Source organism: Ammospiza caudacuta, chromosome 18, assembly GCF_027887145.1.
Source record: "Ammospiza caudacuta isolate bAmmCau1 chromosome 18, bAmmCau1.pri, whole genome shotgun sequence".
Lineage (NCBI taxonomy): Eukaryota > Metazoa > Chordata > Aves > Passeriformes > Passerellidae > Ammospiza > Ammospiza caudacuta.
The window spans coordinates 4,414,236-4,433,909 of record NC_080610.1 but is presented as its reverse complement, the minus strand read 5'-3'; the positions used below and the strand labels follow the sequence as shown (position 1 = coordinate 4,433,909).

The 19,674-nt window shown below is 49.2% G+C and overlaps 1 protein-coding gene across 2 annotated transcripts; it reads left to right on the top strand.

Moving 5' to 3' along the window:
- The first annotated feature begins 1,722 nt into the window (after nucleotides 1-1,722).
- GGT1 (gamma-glutamyltransferase 1) lies at nucleotides 1,723-19,086 on the top strand. Of its 2 annotated transcripts, none has more exons than XM_058816711.1 (13): nucleotides 1,723-1,842; nucleotides 6,186-6,347; nucleotides 7,547-7,674; nucleotides 7,892-7,981; nucleotides 8,942-9,110; nucleotides 10,237-10,394; nucleotides 11,202-11,351; nucleotides 11,842-11,978; nucleotides 13,845-14,032; nucleotides 14,805-14,932; nucleotides 15,211-15,323; nucleotides 16,257-16,370; nucleotides 18,311-19,086. In XM_058816711.1, the coding sequence occupies exons 2-13, from the start codon at nucleotides 6,190-6,192 to the stop codon at nucleotides 18,452-18,454; spliced, it is 1,677 nt and encodes a 558-aa protein (XP_058672694.1). In that variant the 5' UTR covers nucleotides 1,723-1,842; nucleotides 6,186-6,189; the 3' UTR covers nucleotides 18,455-19,086. The 2 variants fall into 2 exon arrangements, with proteins under 2 accessions (XP_058672694.1, XP_058672693.1); XM_058816710.1 differs by having other exon boundaries at nucleotides 8,918-9,110.
- Nucleotides 19,087-19,674: the final 588 nt, after the last annotated feature.

Below are 19,674 nucleotides of genomic sequence, written 5' to 3'. Positions count from 1 at the left end.
CTGAAGGGGCCTGTTCTCTTCATACAATGTCTTGAAAGGAGTATTTGAAGGTCACCTTTGAAAAATGGGCACAGACTATATTCCTTCCAAATATCTCGGGGCTGAAATGCTCATGGTTTTTAGTACTGATTTTTCCACATGTAAATGTTAAACAGAACTTCATTTTGCGGCTATTATAGAAAAGATGATGTATTTTTAGGCAGGGAAAATATCACCCTAAAGCTTTTAATCTTGGAGCTTGGCCAGACTTTGTTAATGAGTCAGTGTAGCAGAGCTGTGCAGCAAGGGGAGATGTGGGGTGTCAAAGGCTGGAGTGGGGCAGGGGGACTGGGCTGGTCTGGAATTGGGGCATTCACACCTTTCCTGACCCCTGTGGGTCCAGAGACAGCATCTCTGTGCTGAATGCCATCCAGGCAGACTTTGCCTCATGCTGGCTTTGCAGAGAGCCTTCTGGCTGGAAGACGTGTGGGCTTGCATCCTCAGTGTGCCCAAGTTGTGATTTGTGTTAATTCTGGTTAGGCATTCAGCATTTCTGCATGGGCACTGAGTTTGTGCTCAGGGGAGGTTCTGGGGTTTCTGGACAGACTCAGTGGCCTAAGTTTTAGTAGATGAGTCCATAAATCCAAGGAGAGTTTGTACAGCTCCTTTCTTCAGCCTGGGTTTTGTGCTGCACTGCAGCCTTGGAGCTGCAGCCTTGGAGCTGCAGCCTTGGAGCTGCAGCTGTGCCTCCAGACTCGCCACAAACAGACATGGAGGATTGCTGCTTAAACCCTCAGTGAGATTTAGTGGTGGAGGGCAGGTTTCTCCTGCCCTGCCGTGCTGCCTGCCAGCGGGTGCTGCAGTGGCAGCAGGCCGGGCAGAACAGGCATTGCATTTCTCCTTGCAGCTGGAGCACTGGTGTGGTGCCAGCTGAAGGTGGGGTGGCTGTGCTGGCTGAGAGGCAGCTGTGGAGCTGAGCAGGTGCCCTGGCACCCCTGCAGACAGGTTATTGCCGCCAGGGGTAGTCACAGCTCAGTCTGGCAGTGCTGGGTTTGAGCTGAAGGGACAGACAGACGCCAAATCCAGTCTGTCGTGGTGTGAGGGTGCCTGGCCATGGGGAGACAACCATGTGTTTAGAATCACAGAGCCATTTAGGCTGGAAAAGGCCTTTAAGATCATTGAGTCCAACCATTAACCCAGCACTGCCAAATCACCACCAATCCATGTCCCCAAGTGCCATATGCACAAGTTTTTAAAGCCCTCCAGAGGTGGTTGCTCTACAACTTTCTGGGGCAGCCAGACCACCATTTCAGTGAAGAATTTTTTCCTAACCAATCTAAAACTTTTTAGGTTTTTCCTAATCCAAATTCCTAAATTTTTTCCTAATCCAATCTAAACCTTCCCTGGTGCAGCTTGAGTCCATTGTATTTCCTCACTTGCTTAATCAGAACTTCAGAGCTAGGAGTGAGGTGAGGAAAAATATTTGTACCACACAGTCACCAAATCCAGGAGCACAGAATGATTCTGCTGTTGATAAACAATCTTCGTGGATCCTAAAATATGCATTTTGAGAGGTGTGGGCTCTTGACTCTTCACCTAGTCAATGATTACTTCTGCATTCCTCTGGAACTGTGAATTCACACGTAATGAGTTCCAATGGGTTCATCTCTGTGAGCAGGGCAGTACAAATACCAAATACAAGTTTTGGAGAGCTTTTGAGGAAGAGAAGTGGTTACTGCTTCTCCTACAAGGATGTTTTGCCCCTGGAAAAGGGTTCACTTCCTTTAAAAGGACATTCAGAGGAGGTCAGTGCACACAGGTCTGTGCAAAAGGACAGGATCAACTTGCAAATACTCTTGAGAGGTAAGGGGGAAACAAGAATTACCTTCATTGAGCCATTCCCCTCAGCCTGAAATTGCTGTGTGGGGTTTCTTATTCAACAGAATGTGTGAAAATGGGAATTTTTTTAGGAAGCAGATGAAAGCTTGCCAAAAGAGAATGATGGGACCAGACTAACCAGTCTGAATGAGTCCAGGTCTAGTAAACAACTTCCAGTTTAATGGCAAAAGAGCACCTGAAAACATCTTTTGCAACAGCTGGGAGAACCGAGCTATTTTGATGAAGCATTTTGACTTTAAATTGGGAGTGACCATAACAATAATGTTTTTAATGGGGTTTATAAAAACTCATTCTGTACTACTTTAATAACTTGTACTTTTGAGATTGAGTTCACCAGTTGTGGATTTCTGGGAGGTCCTCAACTAGGAAACACTGTGAAAACCATGGGAAATGGGGAATTCTGTGTTTATTCCACCTTTCTTTTTTTTTCACTTCATAGCTTATGCTGAAGTGTCTTAAAAAATGTTGGATTTGATACTAAAATTTCTGCAGGGAGACATGAGGGATTTTTGAGGAAAAAGTTGCCTCAAGAGGAAATTATTGCCTCTTTCTCAGTGAACTCAGAGTTTGATCTGCATTGGGCAGAACAATACATGCCATGGGGCTTCAGCAAAGCCTGTGCCTGTGGAGGAGTCACAAACTGAGATCACAAGAGCTCTCTTTGAGCCACAGGAGCTCTCCTGAGCAGCACCTGGGCCCAGCTGAGCATCCCCCCCTCTCACAGACTCAGTGCTCAGTTCTTTTCAATGCTGGTTATCTCAGCAATGAGCAGGGAGCACTGATCCCCACTGAGGCCTCTCTCCTGCAAGCTGTGTCCCACAGATTCTGCAATGCTGGCATTAACCAAGAGGGGCTGCTGGCCCCCGGGCAGGAGCCAGCACGGAGGCACCGTCAGTGAGGAAGGCTTTAACTGAGTTAAATGGAGTTGCTCTTTTTGTCCAGGGACTGCTTTGCCCTCCTGCTTCAGGTGGGAGCAGTGCCTGGGTCTGAATTTAGGAGCCTCTTTGGGCTCCTTCATGGCTTGGCTGAACCTCTGTTTGAGTTCCCTTCTCACTGGTGGAGCTGCAGACTGTGTAAGAGCTCAATTCAAACATCTCCTGATGGAATGTCACAATTTGTGATGTGTCACCAGAGCATGGCCTGTGTCCTGTGACAAGAGTCCAGTCCAGATGTCCAAACTCCCCTTGCATTTCTTGGGGAAAGCAGGGGAGGATATCTCAAATGGCCAATTGTGGCTGCTGGGCTGTGAGGGGAGCACAGGGAGCTCTCAGGATGGTGCAGGGGTGTGGAGCTCTTGCAAGATGGTTTAAAGCAGAAACCTGTTGGGATTGAGTTTGTGGTTAAAGTTTTCAGTGTTGTCAGTGGATGCTTCATTTACTGCTTCATTTGGGAACAAAGCAGTGCCTGATCGTGCCTGGGGTCCTTTGCCATGCCCTGGTATCCCACAGTTCCATCCCCACTGCTCTCGCCCCACTGCTCTCCTTCTCCTCTTCCAATTCCCCTGGCGCGTTCCCTGACCATGGCAGGTTCCTCATCCCTACAGAACACCCCAGCCCTCCTGGCAGGGATGTCAGGGCCTGCCTCTCCTGCCTGTCACTAGCTAGCCACCCCCTGTTGCACTGGGGTACTTCAATTCAAGCCCAGTGTCGTGTTTAAATAAGGCTGTGCATGTTGGGGCACATCAGTGGTGCTGCTGGTACAAGCACAGCCCTGCTGCTGCCTGGTCCTCTCCCTCTCCCAGTGCAGGTAAAGCAAGCAGGCTGCTCTGTAAATTCCATGGCTAGCACTTGCTGGTGGACCTTTATAACAGTGAGAAATAATTGTATTGCTTTTAATTGCTTTATAGCCCCTGGCTCCTGGAGACCTTCTGCTGCTGCTGCCAAAGCACTCTGTGACTGGAGCCAGGCTTCCAAGCAGCTGGATTTGGCAGGGATGGGAGGTTAAAGGCAGCCTCAGCAGACTGGGGAGCCTGCTCAGGTGGAGCCCTGCAGCTGCTGCTCCACTGCCATTAATAAACCATAATGGGGACTCAGCTCAGAGGCAAGGTTCAGACAGACCATTGCTCCAAATTCCTGCAGTGTGCCTGCCCAGGGCACAAGGAGCACAGAGAGCTGTGTTAGCAGAGGGTGTCTGCAGGCTCCTGATCCCTCTCCTGATTTCTGTACATCAAACCAAGCACACACTGGGCTCTGCTGGGCCATGGTTGGGGTGTGCTCCCCTCTGGGGTCAGGCTGGGATGGGCTGAGCAGCTCATGGGAGCTGAGCTGGCTGCAGAGGTGGAGAGGATTATCCCCAGCCGGGCTTGCTCTCTGCTCATTGCTGGAGAGGAGAAACCTGCAGGTGTGGAGCCCATCCATGTGCTGCTTCCTGGGCAGGATCAGTGTGACAGATTGTACAGATGGACCTTCCTCAAGAGCATTCCCTGGAGTTACAGAGGCACGGGGCGGTGCAGCTCAGGGTCAGAGTCTGCAGGGCAGCCTGTGTCTGTGTGCTGCTGCCCAGAGGTGCATTATCCTCATGCCTGGCAGGTCAGGAGCTGTGCCTGGCTCACATGAAGTTGGTTGGAGGGCCCTTTCCAAGGTGTGTGCACTCAGCAGGCAGCAGGACACAGCATGGAGCTCTCCTGGGTCTGTGGGATGCTCACAGGTGTGATCCCATTCCAGGGAGGAGTTGAGAGCAGAGGCAGCACCTGGAATTTCCCTTCTCTCCTGCTGTCAGAACAACTTCCCTGAGGAGGCAGTGAAGCTCTGGAGAGCCCCAGCCAGGAGCCCAGGGGTTAAATCAGCACTACAGGGCTTGAAGGACAGCCCAGCACAGAGCAGCCTTCAGACCAAACAAAGTACCTTCTGCTGAGCTGGGACACAGATAAAAGATCCCATGGCATTTCTTGTGTAGCCTGGAGGAGACTGCCAGTGCTGAAGCTGAAATACCTCTGCCAACAAACAAAACTGTCTTTAAACTCTGAGGCTGTGTGTGAGCTATTGTTGGGGACATAATGGCTCCTCTGTTTCCCTGCACAGTCATTGCTCTGCAAACACACCACTGGTCTCTTTTAAAAGTGCTTGAGTGTAAATTGAGTTCTAGAACCTGGAAAGAGGTTTCATCCATTTCCTTTTACTACCCTCAGCTGACACTTATTTACAGAGCAGCACATACAGAAGATTTACAGCTGCTTTACCTGGATGGAGATGGGCATCTGTAGTGCTCAGGCTGAGACTCACAGACACAGGGCTTGCACAGCAAATGTGCCCAAATCCCCTGGTTTAGGGCAGGGGGTGAGGCTGGGGGGGCTGCTTGCTAATCACCCCCTCTAAGAAAAGTTTTGGTTTGGCTGGCCTGGCCTGTTTCCTTTATTTAGCTCAGTGCTGGCACACTCCCTGCTGCCTGATGCTGAGTGTGTGCCTGCTGCAGGGCACTCAGGGCTGCTCTGTCTGCTGAGCTCACTCTGCCTTGGGCTGCTGGGCACCCACACTGGGGCTGGTGCATCTGCTCTCCACCACAGTTCCATGGACTGGCTTTGCCCTGAGCATGGCAGAGGCTCTGGTAAGGTAAAGGACATCCTGGCTGTTGTGCTGGAGCTGTGGTAAAAACCCAGAGCTGCAGTACAAAGGGGGGAGGTGGTCTCTGAGGGCGGTATGATTAATTTGGGTCTGTTTTGCTGGAGTGATCTTGTAATGGAAAAGAAAATGGATCAAAGAGTAGCTGTAGCAGCTGTATTTGCTGAAGTGCCTGTCCCAGCAGGGTGGCAGTGAGTGTCCATCCCCTCAGTGGCTCTCTGCTCATCCCTGTGTGTGCCCAGAGAGCTCCTTGGGCTCTGTGCTCACTCTCAGATGAGCAGCTGAGAGCAGGACTGGGCACGTGGGGACCTGAGCACTGGCCATGGCCCTCTGGGGATCACTGGGAAGGTGCTCTGGCCAAGGGCCCAGGCAGGAATGGGCGCTGTGCTCACACTGTGGCTTCAGCCAAGGCTGATTCCTAATGACCTAGATGTGTTTTGCACTGGTTCTTAGCAATACAATACAAGCAGTGTATTCTTAGTCTCTTCCAGACAGAGACTCCTCCACAGACCTGGCATTTAAAAGCAGATTATGTGAAGTTAAATTTTTTAATTTTTAAATTTTTTTTGTCCTGAAGATGGTGTCAGCCATGACTGGCAGCAGTTGTGTTCTGCTCCTTGGATTTCCCTTCTCCCCTGTGCATCTGGAGGTTTCTGTGCTGTTTCCTGCCTGCTGTAGGGGTGATAGCTGATGGTTTGAGGGTACCAAAGGAGGTGGCAGCAGGGCTGACCATCCTGTCTCTCCCCACAGGAAGATGAAGATGCGCTGTGTGGTGGTGGCAGTGGTGGCTGTGGCCCTGCTGGGGCTGGTGCTGTTCCTGGGGCTGTTCTTTGGGCTGCGCTCAGGGGACCCCCACACCTACAGGAGGGCGGCCGTGGCCACCGACGCGGGGCCCTGCTCCATCGTTGGCAGGTACCCACTGGGGGAGGGGGTGCACTGGGGTCCCAGCACGAGGGGAGAGATGAGAATCTTCTGAGAATCCATGTCCCAGAAGGCTGATTTATTATTTTAAAAGAAAATTTATTATATTAAATTATATAATTATAATTATAATTATATTTTTATATAGAATTATATTTTATATATAATTATATTTTTATATAATTATATTTTTATATAATTATATTTTTATATATAATTAAATTAAATTGTGTTAAAATTTTAGAAGAAAATTTATTATATTAAAAGAAAATGATATATTGAAACTATACTAAAGAATAGAAGAATAGGATTTCATTGGAAGGCTGGCAAGGAAAAATGGGATGATAATAAAATCTCGTGACTGAGCAGAGTCCCAACACAGCTGGACCTGTGTTTGGTCAACAAGTAGAAACAACTCACATGGACCAATCAAAGATGCACCTGTTTCATTTCACAGCAGCAGATAATTATTGGTTTTATTTTATTCTGAGGCTTCTCAGCTTCTCAGGAGAAAAAATCCTAATGAAAGGATTTTTCATATAATATATCTGTGCCAACCAACTCACTGTGCCCTGCCTCTCATTGGCTCTGACAGCTCTGCCATGAGACACAACTGCTGCTGCCCCAACGTTCAGGTGCAATCCCTGCAGTTGCCCAGCCCATGAACATCCATCAAGCATGGATAATCAATCCCTAATCTACCTGTAGAAAGAGGAGATCCTAATAAACCCCAGGCTTTTACCATGCTTGACCAGCTTTACTGCAGCTGCTCACAGACAACAGAGCAGGCAAAGATTCCTTGGATCCACAATCAGTGAGATCAAGAGTTTTCTTTCTACCTCCTTTAAATAAAAACATTTATTGAGGTATCCTTCAGTTCTAGTCTCAAGTGCTGCAGGTTCAAGGCTCCTGAGCAAGCTGTAATTTCTCATGACAGTGTAATGAATGTGTGTGGAATGTCTGTCCCCAGGTGTACTCTGTCACCTCTCGCTGTTCTCAGGCTGGTTTGGATGTGTCTCTGACGAGGCCACACTGACCACTGAGGGTCTGTTCTCCCTGGTGACAGAAGCTCAGAGCTTCCTGAGGAACCCATGGGCTGGGAGTGGACAGATGTGCCTCAGAGGGTGTGCCATGCAGTGCTGACAGGGAGCTGAGGCACTGTCTCATGTCCCCTTCCCTCCTGCTCACAGGGACATCCTCAAGCAGGGAGGGTCGGCGGTGGACGCCGCGATCGCAGCCCTGCTGTGCGTGGGGCTCATGAATGCTCACAGCATGGGCATTGGAGGGGGCCTCTTCTTCACCATCTACAGCAGCACAGGTAAGGGACACGGCCTCACACACCTGGAACAGCTGGACAGCTTTATCTAAGTGATTTACCCTACCTGGAGAAGGTGGATGATGCTCACAGCCTCTGGGGGAATGGCAAAAATAATTGCCAAGGACCTGGCTCACGTTGGTCAGAGTCCTCCAGCAGAGACCATGGCTGTGTGCAGAGTCCAGAGCTAAACATCATCTTCCTTGCTCTGTCATTAAAGGAAAAGTGGAAATCATTAATGCAAGAGAAGTGGCTCCAAAGAAAGCATCAGAGGACATGTTTGGGAACAACACACAGCTCTCTCTGAAAGGTATGGCATGCTTCAGCATTCCCTGCTACCAGCACATCTGCATTGAGAACATTCCTTATGGTTGGTTCTTGCCTACCTACAGGATTTCTCACCTAGAAATATCCTCTTGCACAATTTGCAAACTCTGTCCTGACAAAGAAGCTAAAACCAATGCCCTTTAAACTAGTCAGGGAAGGCATCACTTTCTGCTTTTCACTTCTTGAAAAAGCAGGTGAATGCAAAGCACTGAGTGTGACCTGTTCCACATGTGCCATCTTTGCTTTCCACTTCTTTGAATTAATCTTTGTGTGGATCACCTTGGGTTTTGTCAGTTCAGGTGTTCTCCCTAAATTACTTGTTGTGGTGGCTTCAACCACAAGCCCCATCAGGCTTGGGATGTCCAGAGAAGTTTCCTTTCAGGAAAGTATTTTCTAATAAGAAATAGAAAGAAATACTAACTAGTCCTCTTCATGGTCAGTCTTCTAAGCAAGCATCTTGGAGGGGGTTTGAGCAGTGTATTGAACTTCCAGGAGATGCAAGAGAAAATGGGATTGAAGCAAACTGCAACATCACTGTGGGATGTGGCATCAGCCTGTTCCAGCTGTAGCTACAATGCTGTAACAAAGTTTTGGTTCCAGTACATGACAGTCTGTGTCCTCTCCCATGACAGCTCCTGTGTTCTGAGCAGCTTTGCTCTGATACAGAACCTACAGAGGGAAATGACCCCAAAACTGGAGTTACCAGCAAGAGCACAGAGGGGTTTCGGCGGTTCAGAATACGTAGGCACAAATGTCAGATCAAATTATTCTGTTAATTCTGTTAATTCTCACAAGTTGAGCAGGTCACACAAGCCCTGCCTAAACCAGGGCTGGCAGAGATGCCTGCCCTACCTCCTGCTCCATCAAACACTTTCTTGTCTTGCTGTGGGAGACTTACCCCATTCCTTTTCTGCTCCAGGGGGACTGTCAATTGCTGTTCCAGGAGAAATCCGTGGCTATGAGCTGGCTCACAAACGGCATGGCAAACTGGCATGGAAAGATCTGTTCCTGCCCAGCATCAAGCTGGCCAGAGAAGGATTCCCTGTTGGGAAAGGCCTTGCTGCAGCCATCAAATCAAAAGAGGAGGCAATTGAAAGCAATCCCTTGCTGTGGTAGGTAGAGCAGTTGCTGTTCTATGCAGAGAAATTTGGGGTGGCTGCATCCAATCTGCAAATTCCCTGTGTTTGTGCAGTGCAGTGTCCATGAGGAGTGTACCCTGCAGTAAACCACACTCACTGTGCCTGCTGGGGTCACTGCAGATACCTAAAGGTGCTAAATCATGGGGAATGTTCAGTCCTGACCTTTAAAGGGGGAGAAATTCTGCTCCTGAAGCCCATTTGTCTGAGCAAGGTGGAATTGGAGTACGTGCTGGGGTCAGCCTGCCCAATGGCAATGGATTTTCTGAATCCCTGCTTTTCCTCATGCTGTGAGTGCGCCAAGCTGATCCTGCCTGCATTTGGAGTAATTGCAGTCTCCTTGAACATCTCATCTGCTGTCAGGCAGTGGGAATTGGGATCATCTCTTACTCTGCAATCAGCCTTCCTCAAGCAGTGCCTCTGACCATCCACTTCTGGCAAAGACTTTGAGCATGGAGGGTTTTAAACACTCCTCACTTCTTACAGTCAAACCCTTACTGTTTATGCACAGCCCTCATGGAAAACATGCTTAATTCTCTCTTTTCCTAAAACCTCTGCCAGCTGCAGGTTTGTTTCCTATCTAATTGATAATGTACACCCTGGCCTGCCTCCTGTCCTTCAATCAGGCAGGTCCACAGCAGCACAATCATGATCCTTCATGGGAAGCTAGAGAGAAAACAATCTACCTTAAAGTGATCTATCAGACAGGGACTGAAACACTTCTGCATTTACTGGAATCTGTGAACCTCATAGCTTAACAGGCTGTGCTCTGAACTGCACTGCTGAGTGCAAGGACTGTGGCCCCTCCTGGGCATCTTGAGGCACTTGTTGGCCCCTGGGGTGGGCAGGGAGGGTGGTGCCATGATGAAAATCCCTGCTGCAGGCTCCATGGAGCACACTGAGCATGTGGAATTGCAGGTCAGAAAACACTGTTCAATTCTGTGTCCCAGTGCCAGGATCTGAGGAGCCCATGGCTCAGGCAGTTTCCTTCTCTCCAAGAAGCACCAAGCATGAACACTCATGCTGCTTCAGCTGCCACTGACACACATAGTTCTGAGCTTAACCCTCATATCTGATCTTCCCCATCTCCTTTCTCTGCTAGTGAAGTGTTCTGCAAAGGAGGGAAAATCCTGCAGGAGGGTGAAACCATCAAGATGCCCAAACTAGCCGAGACCTACGCCACCATAGCCAATGAAGGAGCAGATGCCTTTTACACAGGAAGCCTGGCAAAGCAGATCATTGCTGACATCCACAATGCAGGTGAGGGCCAGGACACCCTTCCCAAGCAGCACACTGCTCAGAGCCCCAGGAGCAGCCAGTGATTGCAGAACCTGGGGAGAGACCAGCCCTGAAATGCTGCCTCTGAGATCTGTGGCAGCAGGACACCCAAAAGAGGCACTTTAACAGATGTGTTTGAAACTCAAAAATCGAGAGTGTTTGCTGTGCATTGCTGGGCCACAGAGCCTCCCAAGTCTGTGCAGTTCAGGCTGTTCACAGAGCCTGAATGCCTCGAGTTTGTGCCTAAATGTTCCATCCGTGGTGGTCCTGTGAGCTCTGAGCTGTTTGATCCCTCGGTGCCACTAGATGGTGGCAGTATCCCATCCCCACCAGCCAGCACTGGGCTTGGTGAGCTCCCTGTGAGTAATTACTGGCTTCATTTGTGGTGGATAATTACTCACTCTCTTCCCCCTTCAGATAAGAAAGAATATTCAAATTATTCTACCTCTGGGGTGCCACAAAGCATCTGCACCCAAAAGTGCATTTTCCTCCTGTAAACAGAATTCATAAGGACATTTTGTAGTAGCCTGACACTCCTGGTGTCCTTTGTAAAAAAAAGATGGATCACCAGAGTTGTGGCTGCTGTAAATCAGCCCAACTTTGTGCTTAGGCTATCTGAGCATGAGATGGATCTATCAAGGAGTAAATCTCCTGGGCACACATCTTTGCTTTCCTCACCTTGTTGCCTTTTGGATTTGTCCACGCTGTGATTCATGGTGGTGGAGCATGACCTCCCCTTCCCACCAGAGATGACACAAACCCACATCTCCATTTCCCTTCTCTTTCCAGGGGGAATTGTCACATTGGAAGACCTGCGGGACTACAATGCCACAGTGATCGAGGACCCCATACAGATCCAGCTCGGGGAGTTCACCCTCTACACACCCAGTGCCCCCCTGAGTGGCCCAGTCCTGGCCCTCATTCTGAACATATTGAAAGGTGACAGTGCCACAGAGCAGTGCCCCACAGGCAGCAGGAGCTGGGGGAGCTCCAAAGACATCACCTTTTTTGGGGGAGCAAGGTTTTTTGGGGGCTAGGCCTCCAGCAGGTGAGAGGTCTGAGAGCCCAGGAGAGATCAGAGGTGCAGAAACATTCCTGTTCTGCTGTAAACTCAGGGATCTTGCCTTCCTACCTGAAATACAGGTGCAAGAGGAAAAATATTTTCCAGATGGGGGAGCTTCCCTGATACTTGTATGGGTGGAACCTAACATTTACTTGAGACTTCTTTGGAAATCACCTCTGCAAGTACAAATTCTGCTGGTGACTCCCACAGTGCTCAGAACTACCAGAGCTCCTGAGCTCTCCATGTGGAGATGAGGACAGTCCAGTGACTGCATCTGGGCTTAGAGGTTCTACATTTGGCACAGGTGCATTAGCAATCCATGGACCCTGTGCTTTGTGTTCACACTTGTTTGTGCTCTGTTTCCAGGATATAATTTCTCTGCTGCCAGCATCAGAACCGTGGAGGAGAAGGGTCTGACCTACCACCGCATCGTGGAGGCGTTTCGCTTCGCCTACGCCAAGAGGACTCTGCTGGGAGACCCCAGATTTGTCAACATTACAGAGGTACCTGGCAAAAACCTTTTCTTTCTGCAACACCAAATGTGACTGGAACATGGCTGAAAGTTTTTTGGTGACTCCACTTTGTCAGGCATGCTCTGTGCCCCTTGCTGTGACAGGCACAGAAACAGCTCTGAGTCAGAAAGTGATGTCCTCTGTGGCTCATGGCTGAGCTGTCAGGGCTATAAATGGAGGCAACCTTCCTGCTGGAAGGAAAAGCAAACTCCTCAATTCACCAGGAAAGCTGGAGTACATTTAGGTCTAACTCTGCCTGCTTTTATAGTGTTTGAAGCCTTATTCACCATATTCCCAGCATCCTTGTGGCTCTCTAACCAGAGGCTTGCCTGTAGTAAAATGCTGCAGCAGGTGGGAAGGGATAAGACTGCTTGTCCCATCTTTGCACTTTGGGCTTTACTGCTGTGCCTGCAACAAGCAGCACACTCTGAGGCAGCCCAGTCTGATGAACACAATTTTTCAACTTACAAAACTCAGGTCAGACCTTGCTTTGTCCTTGTCCTCTGCCCCATCCCATTCCTCTTGTCCCTGCAGCAAGGGTAGCCCTGCTTCCCTCACAGCAGTGTGGGGGCAGCTTTCCATAGCACTGCAATAATGGATGCTGATCAACTTCTACACAAAGGGTTGACTTTAACAGCTGCTCCTGTGACAGCTTAAAATGATCTTTTGCTACAGTGTCCATCTTCCAAGAAGGAAGACTGTCACCATGATATTTTATGAAAAATCCTTTTGCCAGGATTTTTTCTCCTAAGAAGCTGAGAGGGCTCAGAAACGAAATGTTAACAATGGTTATCTGCTGCTGTAGAATGCAACAGGTGCATCTGTGATTGGTCTCATGTGGTTGTTTCTAATTAATGGCCAATCACAGTCAGCTGGCTCAGACTCTCTGAGAGTCACGAGCTTTTGTTATCATTCCTTTATTTTCCTTGCTAGCCTTCTGATGAAATCCTTTTCTTCTATTCTTTTAGTATTGTTTTAATATATCACTTTCTTTTAATATTATATATATCATAAATTAATAAATCAGCCTTCTGAAACACAGAGTCAAGATTCTCATCTCTTCCCTTGTGCTGGAACCCCAGTGAACACCACCACAGGAAGACCCTTGGGGGGAACCTGTAGCCTCACTGCTGGGATTTGCCACTGTTGTGTGGTGTAAAGTATGGAATAATTTTTTCTCATGAGTGTGAAAAACGCCAATCACTTGTTTTTAAAATTTTAAAAGTTTCATAGTAATAAAATGGTTATATAAAAATAGTAATATAATTAGAGTAATAATAATTTGGACAATTTGAATTAGGACAATATGAGACAATAGAGACAAAGAGTTACAGATGTCTAGGTACCTTTTTCTGGGCAGCATGTGCATGAAAAAGGACCCCTGTTAACAGAGGATTAACCCTTAAAAGCAACAGGCTGTTGCATATTCATAAACTTTATACATGATGCATAAATTCCATTTAAACACACGATTCTGTCTGATCATCATCAATGATCAATGTCTTCGTTCTAATCCTAACAGCACCTTTGAGGTGGGAAGAAGTTCGTTTCTTCTGATAAGAGAGCAATAAATTCTTTTTCCCTGAACGATTCAGGTGTCCTGGGGCTGCTATCTCACTGCAAGTCCTTTCTTTAAAAAAAGTATCCTACATAGCATCATTTCTATTTTAACAATTTTTATAACCTGAAACTATATTTAACACAGTACTTAAGAGAGTTAATACAGCATTACTTTCTAAAACAACACATATAATATTCATTTTAATATTTGCCAAAATCAAACCATAAAATACATGCATTTTTCACACGGGGACGTGCCTCAACGTGCTGAGTGGCTGCCCTGGGTTTCTCTGGCAGGCAATCAGGAACATGACATCCGAGCTGTTTGCGGACAGTCTGCGGAGGAAGATCACAGACAGCACCTCGCACCCCGTCGGCTACTACGAGCCCGTGTACTACACTGGAGACAATGCTGGTACATCCCACGTCTCCGTTGTGGCTGACGATGGCAGTGCTGTGTCCGCCACCAGCACCATCAACCAATAGTAGGAGCTCAGACATTCCTTCCCTGTAGGCCTTTGCCATCCTCCTAGCGCTGGTTCTGGGTGTCAAACACCTCTGAGTGTCCCCTCTGGGGCGGGCTGTGGGTCAGCACTGCTGGGGATGGGCGCTTCTGCTGAGCCTGCAGTCAGTGCTCAACACTGAGGCTTCTCTCAGTGCTTGTGTCGTCTCTCTTGTTGAATCCCACCACAACACTGGCTGCATCTGGATCTTCTCATGAGCACAGCTATTGCTGCTGGTTCTGATTTCCCAGGCTTTTGGAGGGAATTTGAGCTAATGCAGCTGGCCTGGGAGCGCAGTGTTTGGCTGTGAGTGCTGTCAGAAAGAGCTGTGTTCACACATATGGCCTGGAGCCAGGGTGTGAAGCTTATTTTTATCCATAGAAAATGTCTCCAGCTTGACACATCTAAGCAAAGCCCCAGTCATTCCCAAATGTGCTGCCGCTGAATGGAGGGCAGTGCTGCCCACCTGGAAGGGGCAGTAGTTGTCCTGAGGTGCTGTGCTGGTTTTCCCCACGGGATCCTCTCAGGGGAGGTGTAGGAATGGCTCTGGGCTGCCTTTCCTCTGTGTGAAGCTGTGTACTCACAGTATTAACTGCTTCCTTCCCCCTAGGGGTGACAGAATGTCCTTTACAATGGGAGGGAGTGGAGCGTTACTCCAATCAAATCCCAGGTTTCACATTGCAGTAAATTCAGCTGAAGCTCTGCCTGGATTTGCTGTGGGTTTGACCTGACTTTGACAATTTGTTTTCCCCAGCTTTGGCTCTGATGTACGATCCAACGTGAGTGGAATCATATTTAATGACGAAATGGATGACTTCAGCTCACCTTACATCATCAATGGATTTGGGATCCCTCCTTCTCCAGCAAATTTCATAGCTCCAGGTAGCTGTAAACTGCATTCCTGACCCAACCTTTTGGCTGCATTGTGCATGCTCACACTGCAGCATCTGTGTCATGGGACCTGCAGGGGACAGGGATGGGAGAGAGTCAAGAAGGAAATGAGTGCAGGGGATGGTGGGATCCCCAAGGGCTGAGCAGGACATGAGCTGAGTCAGGAAGGTGAATACTGAGCCTCTGGTCTTAGATGTGGAGCAAGAGCTGGAAATTGTGAGCTGCAGGCAGAAAGCTGAGCCTCTGTGCTGCCTCTGTGTCCCCACCAGGTAAACAGCCCATGTCCTCTATGTGCCCCTCCATTTTGGTGGATAAAATGAAACAGGTGAGGATGGTGGTCGGTGCTTCTGGAGGAACAAAAATAACGACAGCAACAGCACTGGTACGTGAGGGTGTGGGCAAATGGGGCAAAATGGGAGAGGCGGCATTTGGGGGGACACCTGTCTGCACCTGTGACAGGATCATGGCTGTGGCTCCCTGCTGGGGCCAGGGGCTTGCAAAGGAGATTCCTGCCTGGCATTCTGAGGGCCAGACCTCCAACACCAACTCCTGCCAGGGCTACAAAGGTCTGCCATTAAATTGCCCCCTTGAGTGACTCCAGTGCCTCCTTTAGTGACGTTTTCGCTGGCAAGTTGTTCTTACCACTTGCACAGGATTTGCTTTGAGTTCTGTTCTCTGCATCTCCATCTCCCTATTTACTTAGTTTAGAGTTGTTCCCATCCAACATCCCAAACTTTGGATCAAAGTCCTACAGAGAAACTAAGTAAGAACTCAGTTCAGGCATGGTGTCAGGCCTGACAGGCCGGGCCTCTGTGAGCTGCTGTGGCAGCAGCACCAGGCTGGATCTGGCCTTTTGGCTGAGGTAGAGGAGAATTCTGTAAAAACCACTACAAACAAGTTCCTAAGCCCTGGACTCTGAGTGTTCTCACCTCCCAGCAGCTCCAGCCTGCAGTTCAGTGCTGTAGAGAGGAGCCAGGCCCAGGGGAACTGTTTGTACAATAGCAGGAAGCTGTAGGTGTGTTTGCTGAGGTGTGCTTGGCTCCAGCAGCATAAACCCAGCCACCATGGCTCAGGGATCTGATCCTTTTGCTGTGTTCATTTTAGTCACTCATGGCTTCTTCATGTGGGAATCTCCCTGAATATATACAAGCTGCAATGTACCTGTGTTTTGCTTGGCCAAGAGAAGAACCTCTGAAAGCCACATAACCCAGAAATGGTGCCTTTGGTGTGCTCTGGTGAGCATCCTTGAGGCACCTCTGCCTGTCAGACTTCTCTGAACACAGTAATTAACATTGAGGCTTTTTGCTTCTCACAGACAATCATGAATTCCCTCTGGTTTGGTTATGATGTGAAGAATGCAGTGGAGGAGCCCAGAATTCACGATCAGCTGTTTCCCAACATCACAGAGCTGGAGCAGCAAATAGAGGAGGTTGGTCTCACCAGAGCCATACATGAACTTGTATGAGCTGGGCCCCTGGTGCTGGGAGGGCAGGCACTGTGGAAAACCATCAGGTTTGGCCAAATGTTCCCAGGTGAGCAGCAGTAAAGCTGGTACAGGTCTGGTGCTGGGTCACAATGAGCTGTGCAAAGTGCACCTTCAGTCTCAGTCACACAGGGGTGAAGCCAGTGCATTGAAGAGGGACTTGTGTCTGACACTGAGCATCTGCTTGCAGTGATGCTTGGCACAAAGGAATTGCAAAGCAGCAAATCACATCAGGGCCCAGGCCATCCAGCAGTCTCAATCCAGTCAGTCTCAGGGAGCTCTTGTCCTGTTGTGTAACCTCATGATGAATCTGGAAGGCCCAGAGGGACCTGGGAACAGGCTTGAAAATAATTCACAGTAGAGATGTCAGCACAGCACTGTCAGCTGGAGAGCTGATGGCAAGGTCTACCTTGCTCTCCAGACCCCTCACCTGAGCTGGCAGCTTCATTCACCCTGAGCACCTGCACATCCCCAGAGGCCTGAGGCAGGCACAGGCTTTGGACATCTCTCATGCCTCTGTATCTGCCTCTGTGTACCAATCTCATATCTCTGTGCCTCTCTATTTGGGAAAACAGTCCTACATAATGCAGTTTTCTTATCAAACTCTGCAGAAGTTCCTCTGTTAATAAGTTTCTTATGAAGGTAAGAGCTGGAATCTGCCAGCACTGAGGAGGATGCCCTGCTCTCTACAAGTCCTGTCTTCTCCACCACTGCCAGACAGGATCCATCAGTCCTGGCTGTTAGTGTGTGAATATCTGTGACCAAGAATAGTGTTGGTAACCCACACTGAGCACCACACATATCAAATTCTGAATTCCACTCCTTCAAAAGTAGGGCAAAGGGAAGAGGAGGAACAACACAGCCCTGTGCAACACAGGCCCTGAGCACCTGGCTGGTTGTGGGGGATGCAGGGTGCAGAGCTGCAGCAGGTGCATTTTGCTCACACAGCTGTGCATTGCAGGGCATTAAGCAGGTGCTGTTTGCTCACACAGCACACATTGCAGACTGCAGCAGGCGCAGTGTGTTCACCCAGCTGTGCATTGCAGGATGCAGCAGGTGCGGTGTCCCTTTGTGCTCATGCAGCTGTGCATTGCAGGTGCAGTTTCCTGCAGGTGCAGTTTCCCTTTGTGCTCACAGAGCTGTGCATTGCAGGCTGCAGCAGGTGCATTCATTGCAGGGTGCAGCAGAGGCATTTTCCCCGTGTGCTGACCCAGCTGTGCATTGCAGGGCATCGAACAGTGCTCACCCAGCAGTGCATTGCAGGGTGCAGCAGGTGCATTTTCCCCGTGTGCTCACAGAGCTGTGCATTGCAGGGTGCAGCAGGTGCAGTTTGCTCACCCAGCTGTCATTGCAGGGCATTGAGCAGGTGCAGTTTCCCTGTGTGCTCACCCAGCTGTGCATTGCAGGGCATTGAGCAGGTGCAGTTTCCCTGTGTGCTCACCCAGCTGCGCATTTCAGGGTGCAGCAGGTGCATTTCCCTGTGTGCTGTGCATTGCAGGGCTGCAGCAGGTGCAGTTTTCTCACACAGCTGTGCATTGCAGGGCATTGAGCAGGTGCAGTTTTCTCACCCAGCTGTGCATTGCAGGCTGCAGCCGGTGCAGTTTTCTCACACAGCTGTGCATTTCAGGGTGCAGCAGGTGCATTTCCCTGTGTGCTGTGCATTGCAGGCTGCAGCAGGTGCATTTCCCCATGCGCTGACCCCGCTGTGCATTGCAGGGTGCAGCAGGTGCATTTCCCTGTGTGCTGTGCATTGCAGGCTGCAGCAGGTGCAGTTTTCTCACCCAGCTGTGCATTTCAGGGTGCAGCAGGTGCATTTCCCCGTGTGCTGTGCATTTTAGGGTGCAGCAGGTGCATTTCCCCGTGCGCTGACCCCGCTGTCGTTGCAGGGCATCGAGCAGCAGCTGAGGAAGAGGAGGCACGACACGGCGCGGATCAGCAGCGGCGCGGTGGTCCAGGCCATCCTGCGCACCGAGCGCGGCTGGGCCGCCGCCTCCGACTCGCGCAAAGGCGGATTCCCTGCGGGCTACTGACCTGCTCTGCTCCTGCTCTAGTGACACCAAGGTGTGTTTGGGGGGAAGATCCTTTAGATCTGCAACTCAGGGACTTCTCACAGGAAAGAGAACGCATTTACCTGTGATTCTGTTGGTGGAACTGGGACAGTTCTCTACAGCCATGACCGAAGTGCCTCATGCCACAGCCGTCTGCTAGGACAGGCGCGTCCACCAGGACGTGCAGTGCTTACTTGAAGAGTCTGTTCTGCCTCGAAGAGTTTGTTCCCTGCCTCCTCTCCATCCCACGAAGACAGATTGGGTGCCCAGTTGCTCACTCAAGCTGCAGGAAGCGTTTCCCCTGCACGGTGTCCCTGTCACTGCTAGAGAAGATATTTGTTTCCTGTTGAGTAGGTGGGAGTTACAGGACTCTGGGGCTGGGTTTTCTAAGTTACAAACTAATAGGTCTGTGCCATAGCAGGAAGCCCAGCTCTAGACTGGGACAAGCCAAACTCACCACTCTGTTAACAAAAGATGTTTCTGCATTTCACCCAGTTGATTTTTGGAGATGAGGGGGGAAATGGGAAAATGGCTTCAAACTTTTTTATATTTCTGTTGAGAAGGTCTAAAGGGAAGATGCTACCTGTAAAACTCTGAGCACAACTAAAATAAATAAATACGGAGTCACACATTTTCCTTGCCTGCACAGTTGCTGCAAAAAGGGATGGTGAGAGTCTGTGTGAAAGAAGCTCTTCTGAGACTTTTGTTTTTTCTTCACTGCTTTGATCAAGTCATGAGTAAGCAACAATAGTTAAACATCCAATACAAGCTTGTTTTTCTGCACTTTGCATTTTATGATGTCATACTGCAGGCATGAAATATCAGAGTTTGAGGAAATTAAATTTCTAAAAAAGGACACCATGCAGCTACTCTTGTTTAAAGGTAAGTTACTGTTAACCAGACTTTTAAGGAGCTCTCAGAAATCCTTGTCTGTTATGGAGCAGCTGAGAGTGTTTGTACCTCCATGAGGGGGTTTGGTGTGGGAGCAATACATCACATCACATCAACTTAGCCAAGACCAAACCCAAATGATCCAGGGGTTGTCATGCTCTAGTGGTGTTCTTGAAATCCTTGATACACAAGTGGCTGTAAGTTCTCTCATCTATTTGGCTTGTGGAAACTTCCTGTCAGTTCGTAAGAACCTTAAAATACAGAAAAGAAAATGAAAGTCTGAAGTTTTAGGCATCATGCAGCCTCTTTCC